At 43.0% G+C, this 13,529-nt stretch overlaps 1 protein-coding gene across 6 annotated transcripts in view; it reads left to right on the top strand.

Annotated features, from left to right (window-relative positions):
• The first annotated feature begins 257 nt into the window (after positions 1-257).
• Positions 258-13,529, top strand: part of LOC126413654 (protein transport protein Sec23A) — a 120,510-nt gene continuing 107,238 nt past the window's right edge. For all 6 annotated transcript variants that reach the window (XM_050083282.1, XM_050083283.1, XM_050083284.1 and 3 more), the window contains exons 1-4: positions 258-417; positions 2,160-2,320; positions 5,176-5,306; positions 8,484-8,570. In XM_050083282.1, coding sequence (XP_049939239.1) covers positions 2,173-2,320; positions 5,176-5,306; positions 8,484-8,570 — 366 coding nt within the window. In that variant the 5' untranslated portion in view covers positions 258-417; positions 2,160-2,172. The remainder of the gene's footprint in view (positions 418-2,159; positions 2,321-5,175; positions 5,307-8,483; positions 8,571-13,529) is intronic.

Genomic DNA, 13,529 nt, shown 5'->3' on the forward strand with positions numbered 1-13,529 from the left:
GAATAGCGTAATGCCATTGCCAAATACGTGGAAATAGATTCACTGCAGTGCCGCTCTTTTCTTAATTGCAAGATTATTGATAAAGATAAGTATATCATTGTTTTGTATATCACCTTTGGCTGTGAAAGAGAGTAACGCAGCATCTGTTCTGTCAGCTTTAATTTTAATTCAATAAAAAAATCTCGTTCCCTAATTAGTGCAAGATAAAAAAGGGTGACATTTTGAACGAGTGTAGTATCTCGCTCTTTGCTGTCTTTGCATCCATCTGTCGAGTGACGTGGATAGTGGATGTTGGAGTGCGTGTGGTGGTGGGAAGCTTCGTGTTTTTATGTGTAGTGTTTCATGAGGCGTGTGTTTGTTGCAGAGTGATTGGTAGCCAAATAAACTCAAGTATTTATACAGTACATTCATACCAAAGTGAGTAAAACTGTAAATTTCTGTTTGTAAACATATATTACAGGCTAATATTTCAGAAGGTATCTGTCAGAATGTGCCTTGCAGAAGTCGTGTGTGAACACAATTGCAGTCTAAACACATTTGCAGCCACAATCAAGAGCAAACTCATAGCTATGACAGAATGTCTGTGTGCACTGTTTGTCTACGTAACAGCATACAGTTGTTATTTGTAATTAACTGCAGATACATTGTGCAGCTCTAGTGTGGTGTTGTATCCCCTATGAAATCTTGTTTGTTACGACAGACTGTTGTGCAGCGTAACCCGAGGTCTAATTTAGTTGTCATTGCTCAGTTATTGTGTTTGGTTAACCATACAATGTCAGCACTGCGAAGCTTTTGTGTCTACGTGTGCTGGTCCATAGCCAATGTCGTGTATAAAGCATCAGAGATGTCACAAAAAGTAAATGATGACATCCGTGGGGGAATTTCAAGTGATTGTCATTTCTGGCCCTTCAGTGTGTAGGACATTGTGAAGTATGATCTAGTGTGTTTACAGACAACCCATTCATCAAAAACTGCACATTATTAGGTTTCATCTCTTGCTAAACTTATTAGAGGGATAAAAATCTCAGGCCAGAAATATTCTGATGAACGCCTCAAATAAGCTCAACCATGGTTTAATCTTGAAGATTTGTGTAAATATTTTGTTCATGAACTACATATGCAAGAATTATTGTTATTACTTACATTTGATTGGTAAATTCGTTTTATCATTCAAAATATTCCAGTCAGGAAATCGCATTTTTAACTGTTAATGGCATTTTTATATATAATCACCCATGGCTCATCTTACAAAGATAATGGATTTGTCATGATAATACAGTGACAATACATAGTTCAAAAAATACACATCGACCTACTCACAGAATATGTCAGTATTCTTTATGGCAGCGGTAGGACAGGTGGTTGTATGTGGCTTTGACATGGAACCGCACTGCCATTTGTTTAAAATCATGTAGGAAACCTAAATCAGGATGGCCGAATAAAACAAAACTCCATCCTCCGTGCTATAGGTCACCATAATTAACAGCTGCGCTGTCTCATTCAGTTGGTTGCTATCATACAGTATTGATTGATATAAACATAGATTATCTTCATCTGTGCACTCACAAAGTACACCCACTGGTGACTCCAGAACCATGAGCGCCTGCATTAATTTTGGAAAGTGGTAAAGAACAGTCATTTAAATTCATATAGAATGGACAGTTTTTGAAATTGGTAAATATAAATGAAACTGTATTTTATACTGACTTGGCACGTAAGTGCAGTGGATGTTGGCACAAATTGTGTGATGAGTGGTTCACATTTTATTGTTGAGAGTGTTAAGCGTTTGCATAGCAGAAGTGCCAATAATGCTTGTTGTTCTTTATAGTGAATGTTAAACTGAGAACTGTAAGTGCTTTGTCTTTGGTGTTTATGACTCTTTTAAAACTACATTTGGAACAGCATTTTGTATGTCATGTAAACAAAATGACTCTTTCACATAAAACACCCAAGGGCATTGTTTGTTTGGGATTACTGTTGTCTACACATCTCAAAAGAAAAACAACACATGCTTTCAAAAATGCCGGGGATGTCAGATGACAATGCTCAGTGGATGCTTTATGTGGGCCCTATACTTTTCTGTTAGTGGGCTTGTGTGTCTTGATATTTTGTTTCTGAATAGATCTTATTGATTTTGTAACTGTCTTCTTCTCTTTTAGCTAGAGTATCAAAATGACCACATATGAGGAGTTCATTCAACAAAATGAAGATCGTGATGGCGTGCGATTTACATGGAATGTTTGGCCTTCAAGTCGACTTGAGGCAACTCGTTTGGTAGTACCACTGGGATGTTTGTATCAACCATTGAAAGAAAGACCAGGTAAATGTCCTTTTAACTGAAGTAGTTTGATTACTCCAAATCATTACTTAGTATGAGTATGAAATATCAAGGGTATAATAAATAGACTTTAAATTAAACAATTTGTCTCAGTCTTTGAGACTGAATTTATCAGAATGTGCCACTCCCTCTCCCCCACCTGACACGTGCCCTGGCCCAGACCGCATCCGTTCCCAAATGCTTAAACATCTGACAGCGGAATCTCAGCGCCACCTCCTTGTTGTCTTCAGCCACATCTGGAGCGATGGTGAATTCCTGTCACAATGGCAGGAAGGTATCATCGTCCCAGTGCTAAAGCTTGGTAAGAACCCATTAGATGGAGACAGCTATCATCCTATCAGTCTCACAAATGTTCCGTGCAAGCTGCTTGAGCGTATCGTGAGCCAGCAGTTATGTTGGTTCCTTGAGTCTCGGGGCCTTCAGTTCTTTCCCACGGCAATTTTCGCCAAGGGCACTCTACCGACAATTTGCTCAAGCTGGAATCTGTCATTCGATTGGCCTTTACCCAGTGACAACGCCTGATTGCTGTCTTTTTCAACCAAACGAAGGCCTACAATACCACATGGTGACATCATACCCTCGCTGTTCTGCATGAGTGGGGTCTCTGGGACTGACTCCCGGTTTTTATAAAGAACTTTTTCTCGCTCTACACTTTCCGAGTTCGCGACAGTGCTTCCCACAGTGCACCCCATATGCAAGAGAATGGGGTCCCACAGGGCTCTGTCCTGAGTGTCCCACTCTTTTTATTTGCTCTCAATGGCCTTGCATTAGCAGTAGGGTTCTTAGTATCTCCCCTCCTATATGCTGATGATTTTTGTATTTCCTTCTGCTCCTCTTCTATTGGTGTGGCTGAATGCCAGCTGCAGGGAGCTATACGGAAGGTGCAGTCGTGGCCCCTCACTCACGGCTTTCAGGTAGCTGTACAAAGCCTCGTACAGTTCTGTATTGACTGGGAGCCTGGTGTACGGTGCAGCATCGCCCTCCACACTGCGTCTGCTGGACCCCTACTCACCACTGTGGAGTTAGGCTCATGATGGGAGCTTTTCGAATGACCCCAGTGAACAGTCTCCTCATGGCAGCTAGTGTTCCTCCATTGCAGGTACGGTGGCAATTACTGCTTGCCAATTATACTGCCCACATTCACAGTTGGCCTTGCCATCCAAATTACCGTCTCCCTCAAAGGTGGCTCTGAACTGGGAATCCCCTTGCCATCTATGTGTGGTCACTTCTTACTGAATTCGAAACTCCCCCTCTACCACCTTTCCTGCGAGTCCACTTCTGTACACTTCCAGCAACCATACCTCATCCACAGCTTTGGCTGGACCTATCACAAAGCCCAAAAGGCTCAGTTCCACCTGAGGTCCTTCGCCAGCAATTCCTCTCTCTTCTCAGCAAGTTCAGGGGCTCAGAAATAGTCTACACAGATGAGTCAATGGCTGATGGTCTTGTGGCTTCACTTAGGCTCAAGTTGGCCAACTGTACAGCGCTCCTTGCAAAATGGCTGCAGTGTCTTCACTGCAGAGTTGGTTTCCATTTATGCTGCTCTTGGGCATATCTGCTCCTGCACCAGAGAGTCCTTTGTCATCTGTAGTGACTCCTTAAGCAGCCTACAAGCCCCAGGGCATGTCGGGATACCGAGCAATTAACTTGTCTTTTACAGGGTGCTTGTAAACCAACTCTGGAGATTGGCCTGCCGGAGACCGATTTGCGATTGATCTTCTGTCACAAAGCTTTCATGATCTTTGATACTGAATGGCGCACCCTCAGTACACCAAATAAACTCTGTGTTATCAAGGAGACAATGAATGTGTGGTGATCATCCATGTGAGCCACTCTCAGGGAATCTATTGTCCTTTGCCAGCTCCACATCAACCGTACATGGATAAAATTTGGTCACCTCCTCCGTCACTGTGGCGTTCATATAACTGTCGTCCACATCTTGTTGGACTGCTCATTTTTAACTGCTCTGAGGCAGACTTTTAGCCTCCCCAGTGCCCTACCTACGGCGTTGGGTGACAATGTCTCAACAGCAGATTTAGTTTTACATTTTATTCGTGAGGGGTTTTTGTCATGCAATCTAAGGGTGGGCATCTGGCCTTATCTCCAAGTTCTCCACCCTCCCTCCATTTTAACTCTCCATCACCCTTTCTTTGCATTTTGTTTGCCGTGATGTTTGTCTTTTCCCTACATGTGTTCATCTCGCCTTGTCTTTTTAGGCTGGACATATTAGTGTGTTGCAGAGTGGCTGACCCATCATTTTTTATTCTTGTGATCAGCCAGCCCAGACCATCTGCTCTACGATTTTAATACCTTCCTCTACTTTTCCTTGTGGTGTATGTTTTCCCCTTCTTTGTTTGCTTCCTTCGTTTTCTCTTTCGGTGTGGTTCCCTACTACTTTCACACCCTATTACTTTCCCAGACTTATTTTGAGGGCTGATGACCCTGTAGTTTGGTCCCTTTATACCCCAACCCAACCAACCTCCCCCCCCACACACACACATTATTATTCTAGCACTGCTCTGACGACTCAGTCCTTCCTCTCTCTCTCTCTCTCTCTCTCTCTCTCTCTCTCTGTCTGTGTGTGTGTGTGTGTGTGTGTGTGTGTGTGTGTGTGTGTGTGTGTGTGTGTGTGTGTGTAAGAGAGAATAAGTCATGCTGGTGTTCAATTTCTTGTTCGTGGCTATTGGCTGCTCACTCATTGAAGTCCCTACAAATGGTTGTCTTCACCCACTTAATTATTTATCATTGCTGTGCTTGTATTTTTATGGAAACAGTAATGTACCCTTGATTTAGAACTACCCTGATATTTATTTTGCATGTGTTTTCTGTGTTAATAGATCTTCCGCCAATTCAGTATGATCCTGTTTTATGTACAAGGAATACATGTAGGGCAATTTTGAATCCTCTGTGTCAAGTTGATTATCGAGCAAAACTGTGGGTCTGCAACTTCTGTTTTCAGCGAAATCCGGTAAGTTGCTACTCAGTCTTTCATGAGTTTTGTGGAAAACATACAGATTTGTATTTAAACTTTGAAACTAGTTGCAAAAGCTAACAATCAAAATTTCAATACTTGAAAAGAATGTAGTGTATATACTTCTTCTGCAGTTGTAATAATGGCTGTGTATGTAATTGACTATTAGCTAAACTTTGTAGATGAGAGTAAATTGTTAGAATATCAGGGTATGCTGAATGTTCACAGCCTTAGGTTTCACTTGCTCTTTCCGAATGTGACATTTGTGTGCATCATACACAGAATTATGGGTCATTGTTCTGTTATTTTTGTAACCTAGTCTTCTTGTGCCTGCCTCTGACCAAGGTGCTGCAGAGATTATGCCATGGAAACATCATGGTGGAGGAGCAAGTTCAAATTCCTGTCTTGCCATCTGGACCTAGCTTAACCATGTTTTCCATAAGTTATTGGACGCAAATACTCAGATGGTTTCTTCGAGAAGAGCAGGACTGATTTTCTTCACTATGAGTGCCATCTCCATGTCCACAGTGTCCCAGGATAGAGTGCAGATAGTATAACATTGCAGTTGGCCATGAGCATAAGCAAATGAGAACTGAGGCTGTGTTAGGAGAAGGGAGAAGTAGAGTGGAATAGGGCAACAAGTCCTGCCTCTCCCTCCGAAAGGTGACACCCTACATCTGCCTTCTGTGCTCCGAAAGCAGAACTGAGGTAATGGTCACCACTCCTCTCTGGTGTTGTGTGAGGGTCATACTTGACCCCATCATGGACAAGGATTAGTGTCTTCAGTTATGTTAAAATTTGTTTTTGTGGAGACCTTGTTGTACCAGTGACATTACTGACGGCAGCAGCAGTCACATGAGGTCACCACTTGATAACACCTGAGGACCGCTCAGTCAAAAGCTTGTGGATTTTAAACCACTAGGTGCAGCTGAAAGCCCAAGAGAATCTGATCAAGAAGTATCTACGTTACTTTTCCAAGCCACATTGAATGGAAGGGGTTTGAGTGATAGTTGTGGTTCATAACGGATGCAAAATGAATTAGCTTCCATCGTAGTAGTCTTTATGTACATTTTCCATAATTGATTTTGACATGATGCTGGAAAGTCGGAAACCAACAAGGTCCTTCATCTAATTCTATATCTAGATTTAAAAAGAAAAATGAACAATGCTAGTACTTCAACAGACTGGTTGAGAATTATGAATTATAAGTAGACAACACACTGAAAGGCAGAAGTGCTGTGTTATTGATAGGAAGTACACATACAGAAGGTACAGAGTTTTGCTAGCTTATGGAATGCACTTCCTTTGTCAAGCTCATAGGTAACACATGCACACAAGCACGCGCGCGCGCACACACACACACACACACACACACACACACACACACACACACACACCTGTCTCCTACATGGTACTCAGTCGACTGCCAGCTATTTCCTGGCCCGGGGTGAGTGTATTAGGGTGAGATGTAGGGTGGGATGGGGTGGGGTGAGGAAATTGAGAGAGTCAGGAGGCAGGGAGGATGTCGGGGGGAAGTATCTAGCAGCTTGTGGGAGAATGGGGAGCCATCTGTGGGCTAGCTAGGAGTGCAGGTAGAAGGGGCTGCACTTTGACAACTGCCATCCCTTTCATACCAAAAAATCCCTCACATACAGCCTGGTCACCTGCAATAGACACATCTGCAGTGATAACTCCCTTACGCAGTATGCTGAAGGCATCACAAATGCCTTTGCATACAGGAAATACCCTCCAGACCTAATTCACAAATAGACCTCTTGTGCCATGTGCTCAAAGACACCTGATCATCATACCCATCCCGAGAACCAACCACAAAGAAAAGCCCCTCTTGTCACCTGATACCATCCCAGGCTGGAACGGCTGAACCATGTCCTTCATCAGGGCTTTGATTATCTATCATCATGCCTTGAAATGAGGGACTTCCTTCCCAGGATACTTCCAACCCCTCCCAGAGTGATGTTCCACTGCCCACTCAACCTTCACAACATCCTAGTCCATCCCTATGCCACTCCCATCCCCAATCCCCGGCCACAGGGATCATACACCTGCAGAAGACCCAGATGCAAGACCTGCCCAATCCACTAACCCAGCACCATCTACTCCTGTCCCATCACTGGCTTGTTCTACCCCATCAGAGGCTGGACCACCAGTGAAAGCATCCATGTTATATACCAACTCTGCTGCAAGCACTTCACAGCGTTTTACATTGGTATGACAACCAACAAACTGTCAGTCCAAATTAATGGCCACTGTCAAACTGTTGGCAAAAGCAAGGTAGACCACCCAGTGCCACAACATGCAGCAGAGCACATGGAGATTTCATTTCAGGATCTGGATCCTCCCCACCACCACCACCAGCTTTCCGAGCTGTGCAGATGGGAGTTATCCTTACAGCACATCCTTTGCTCCTGTAACCTTCCTGACCTAATGGAACTGCTAGACACTTTGCCCCAACCCCCTCCCTGCATCCAGCAGCCTCTTTGTCCCTCAACCCACTCCTCACCCCCACCCGCACCTCATCCCAGTACACTCACTGTGGGCCAGAAAATAGCTGGCAGTCGACATTTATGCTACATCCCTTGAAAAAGCAAGTGCATTCTAAAAGCTAGCAAAGCTCTGTACCTTCTGTTTGCGTACCTGTTGATGACAGAGAGAGTCAGCTCCTTTATTCCTAAATGATTCGTACTTCAGCAGACTGTTGTGTTAAATTACACCTGCTGGAGACCGAAGTATAAAAATATTTAATCTAGCTACTGAGAATTCATTATAAAAAATTATTGCATTGCATGTTCTGTTATGACACATCATCATACATTATAGATAGAACTTGTTTTACTGTTCGATTTGGCACATGTGTCTTCTAATTCCACCTGTACAGTGGAAACAGTTGGAGAACTATGTTAAAAGGAATGAAGTTTTCATATATATGTAAGTGCATAAATATGTTATTGACATGTTTGAAAGCAGGAGTTAAATTCCAATAAGCAAGATGTAGTTTAAGATTACAGAAACTTTAAATAAATTGAAAGAAGCAATATTTCAACTCTGATTTTTATAAAATTGTTGATTTATAGTGTTTCATCATTATGCTCAAATTCAGAGCCACTGAATGTTAGCAGTTTTAATTCCACTAACAGTTACGACAATTTGTTTCAGTTTCCACCACAATATTCTGGAATATCAGAGCAGCAGCAGCCTGCTGAACTTATTCCAATGTTTTCAACTATAGAATACACTATCACGGTAAGTATTAATTTAAAATGTTTCGTTGTGATCTTGAGGTTATTGTATAACAGCCAAGTGTGTCGTGTAGACGAAGGTGTAAGTAGATGAATTACGGACAGTAACTTCACTTAATGAAGGTTTATTCATCACTTGCACATACAAGAGCGTGGAGCGAACTGCCTCTGGCCAGAGCATGTATAGTATATATACAGCTGCAGAACATTCCAGTACGATGATTCTTGACATTTGTGGATACTTCTAGAATGTACTTGAACCGAATATAGAAATTAAAATTGTAAAGTGCAGATGAGTTTTAACTCACGACCACCCATGCAACAGTTTAGTATCAGAGACTCTACACCATGGTGCTACTCAGCTTCTTCTGTGACATTGCTCCCTCCTTAAGAGAACAGCGTCTCAGTGTTACGTCCTCTTATTCTGGGAATGAGTCATCGGTCCTGCATACTCTGACCCCTGGTGACTGATTCTTGCCCTGGCGGTGATATTCTTAGAACCTTTCCGTTTGTTGCCTGTCGCTGGAGCTTCAAATTTACCCTGGGTTGCAGGATGCTTATAGGGCTTCATTTGAAGGACATAAACCATATCTCTGATCTTTTGTCGTCCTGTGTAAGGGTTGAAATCTTCAATTTCATAAGTAACATTAGACAACTGTCTCCCAACCTTACAAGGTCCAAAGTAGCGCTTGAGGAGCTTCTCAGAGAGACCAACCTTCCAAACAGGAGTGAAGATCCAGACGAAGTCACCAGGCTGGTAGACAACAGGGCGGTGGCTTGCGTCATAACTTCAGCGATCATTTTCTTGAGCCTGCAGCGTGCGGAGTTGAGCTAACTGCTGAGCTTCCTCAGCTCTGGTTAACACCTGGCTGATGTAGTCGTCATCCACATCATCAGGATGTAGCGGAAACACGGTGTCCATTGTCTTAGTCGCCTCATGCCCATGCACCAGGAAAAATGACATAAATTCTGTAGTGTCTTGTTTGGCAGTGTTGTATGCAAACATCATGAAAGGTAGCACGTAACGAACATTGACGAACATTGATAGCATGTCGGCCAAGGTCTTATTAAGGCATTGAGTAAGCCTGTTAGTTTGTGGAGGGTAGGCAGTCGTCATGTGATGAGTAATGTTGCACTGACTGTTTATCTCTCTCACAAGATTCAATTGAAAAACTTTTTCTCGATCCGTAATTAACAACCTTGGGGCACAGTGTTTCAGTACAATGTCTTTCACGATAAATTTGGCTACCTCAGATGCTTCGGCTGTTTTCACAGCTTTTGTAATGGCACAGCGTGTCAGATAATCAGTGCAAACAATAATCCATCTGTTGCCACTAGCAGACATTGGAAATTCCTAGGAGGTCAATCCCAATACACTGGAAAGGCGTTTCGGCTGGTGGAATTGGTATGAGTCGGCCAGGTGGTTTCTGAGGAACTGCCTTTCTCCTCTGGCACTCTCGACAGTGCGACACATAGTGCTGGACACTCCTAAATAAAACTGGCCAGAAAAATCTCTTGCAGATCCTATTGTATGTCTTAAGAAATCATAAATGTCTGGCCTCAGGTGTGTCATGGAATTTCTGTAGAACATCTAAGTGCATGTGTTTAGGAATCGCTGGTAGCCACGGATGAAAGTTTTTCTTGCAAAGTAATCCATTAACTAGCTTAAATTGTCCTTTCACATCCTCTGACCAATTTAAGGCAAGCATAATTTGAGATATCTTGGCATCCTTCTTCTGCTCAGCAGAGAGATGCTGGAGTGCAGTGAGACAGTCACTATCTTCATCAAAGTCTTGATGCTCTTGCACATGGTTTCTTGGGAGACAGTCGGCATCTTGGTGTTTTCTTCCACTTTTGTACACCATGGTAATGTCATACTATTGAAGATGTAGTGCCCACCTGGTGAGTCATCCTGTTGGATCCTTAAGACCAGTCAACCAACAAAGTGAATGATGGTCTGTAACAACTGTGAACGGCTTTCCATAGAGATACTGTTGAAATTTGCACATGGCTCAGATCATAGCAAGACTTTCTCTTTCTGTAGTTGAGTAGTTTCTCTCGGCTTTTGTAAGTGTCCTATAAGCATAGGCTATAACCTTCTCTTTTTCCATCTGAAATTTGCACCAGAACAGCGCCGATACCTTACTCATTGTCGTCTGTGTGTAGGTGCTCTCTCATCATACAGACCAAGTACAGGGTCAGTCGTCAGAGCCCTTCACAGTATATCGAAAGAATCTTGTTGAGCACCACCCCAGATGAATTTAGCATTGGCTTTCAACAATGCTTGGAGTGGCCTGGTTTTGATACAAAAGTTTTTGATAAAAAGACAGTAATAAGAATGTAATCCAAGGAAGCTTCACACATCCCTAATACTTTTAGGAATAGGAAATTCCATTATAGATCTCACCTTTTCTGGATCTGGCCACACACCTTCATTTGCCATAAGGTGTCCAAGTATTTTGATTTCTTTTGCTTCAAAGAGACACTTTCTTGGATTAAGTTTCAGTCTGCAATGTTGGAGACACTTAAGAACAGCCCTCAGTCTTTTTATATGTTCATCAAGAGTCTCTGAGAACACTATAATGTCATCTAAATAACATAGGCACATCGTCCACATCAGATGCCTTAGAAGATTATCCATCATCCGTTCAAGAGTTGCTGGTGCATTACACAAACCAAATGGCATTACCTTAAACTTATACAGCCCCTAAGGGATCATGAATGCAGTTTTCTCATGAACAGCCTCATCTACTTCGATTTGCCAGTATCCTGAGTACATGTCCATGCTCGAGAAAAACTTGGCCGCCTTCAGATAATCTAGTGTATCGTTAATTTGTGGAAGAGGGTAAACGTCCTTTTTAGTTATCTTATTAAGCTTCCAGTAATCAACACAAAAGTGCCAAATGCCATCGTTCTTCCTGACGAGGGCCACTGGTGATGACCATGGGCTCTGCGAAGGCTGAATGATGTCATTCTTCAGCATTTTCTCTACCTCGTAGTGAATTATTTGATGTTCCATTGCTGACACATGGCATGCTCTCTGGCTTATTGGTTGATGGTCTCCAGTGTGAATCTGGTGCTTCACAGTTGGTTTGTCTAATTTGCTCTCCACCTGTGGATTGAAGCATTCAGAGAACTCTTGAAGCATGGCAAGTAGCTTCTTCTGTTGTTCCTGAGTGAGATCTGGTGATAGTTGAACTAGAAGATCTTGTCTCATAGTGGTAGCGCTAATTTCGCCCACAGACTCAGCATGGGAGGTTTCTATGATGCTCGGCTGTTCTTCAATTAATGGCTCAGCGTTTGCAACGCACATGTGTCTTGGGAGGATCTGTGGTTCTTGGCGACAGTTAACTATCCACAATTCACCAAATCTGTTTTTAAACAAGATGACAGAGGCTGGGATGACCAAGTTATTCTTCAGTGGTATGCTTCTCTTACATTCCACTACAAGATCCATTGACAGTTATCTTTCTAGCGCTGACTGCAGGAATGATCACTTCAACCAGCACACATAGTCTCCACACACTTGGATGCACATCTTCCTGTCCACAGTATCTCATCTCGTCTAGCATAATCTTCGAGCAACCACAATCTGTAATTGCCTGAGAAGTTGCAAAAAGTCCCATCCGAGAATGACGTCATGACTACACTCTTGTAAGATGATGAAATCTAAGGGCTGTGTATGGCCACTTATATCCACACAATTGGTACATCTTCCTGTAGGTTTTACATATATCCCATTAGCCACCTTCAGCAGAGATGTTTTGTTGTTGATGAATACGGTTTTCTGCAACTGGCGATGGCACTTCTCCAAAATGACTGAATATGATGCTCCATAGTCAACAAGAGCTTGGGCGGTTTGGCCATCCATGAGGATATCAATGTAGTTTCCTATCATTTTTGTAGTGATTGACAGCGGAGGATTTTTCTCTTCGGCAGCCTCACCTCCAAGGAAAGTCGCACTCTTTATAGTTTTCCAGGTTGTGGCAGCTAGGCGATTGGCTGGAGCTTCTAAACGGCAATGGAGACCTTGATTGGCGTGTTGGGGAGCGTCCTCTCCAGCGGCTATCTTGCAGTGATGGTGACCTATTTCATCCTGCACCCACATCATTTTGTTCATCTTCGTTGTCCCAGAGTTGGCGTTGGCTAAGATCGGTCTGCCGTCTTTTGGCACGGGTGTCATCAAATATCTGCCGCCTTTCTCGACAGTGGCACATCACATGTCCTGGTTATCCGCTGTGGAAATGTACTGGTTGGTTATCCTGGGTCCTCCAGACGTCAGTCTTCCTTGATGCCCAAACAGGTTCCTCATGCGGCATTGTAGGAACATAACTACACCTGGGTCTCGACTTTATTGCTGTTTTAAAGGGAAATGAAGGATGAGAGACTGGGTTCAATGTCTGTCCCACTTCCTCTCTTATGACCTCTTGAAGCTTTTTTGCTAGCTGTGCAATCAAAGTGCCTTCTGAACTTCCTATCTCACTATGACGAAGAACACTTGTGAAATCAGTTGCTTCCTCCATCACAGACATGGATACGACTTTTGGAAGCCGTTAAAACTTCTTGCGTGTAATTCTTTTTTGATGCATTGTCTCAATATACTGGCACCATTTTATGAAGTCATCTGCTGTCGAAACCTCCTTCAGGAGTAGGGCTTGATACGTGCCCTCAGCAACACCCTTCTTGAGATGTGCAACCTTATCTTCCTCCTTCATTCTAGGATCCATTATTTTACACAGCTCCAAGATGTCTTGAATGTAGGATGCTGTGTCCTGCACTTTAATTTATCTTCAGCCTTGCACTTCTGTCATTGTGTGTCGCCAAATACTTGTGCAGTTCTGTATGGAATACTTCCCAGCTTGTGAACTTCTCCTCATTGTTCTCATACCATTGCTTGGCAGTGCTCTCCAAATAGAAAAATACGTTAGCCAAACAGGAGGTGTCATCCCATTTTTTAAATTTG

The sequence above is a fragment of the Schistocerca serialis genome, chromosome 1 (genome assembly GCF_023864345.2).
Source record: "Schistocerca serialis cubense isolate TAMUIC-IGC-003099 chromosome 1, iqSchSeri2.2, whole genome shotgun sequence".
NCBI classification, from domain to species: Eukaryota; Metazoa; Arthropoda; class Insecta; order Orthoptera; family Acrididae; genus Schistocerca; species Schistocerca serialis.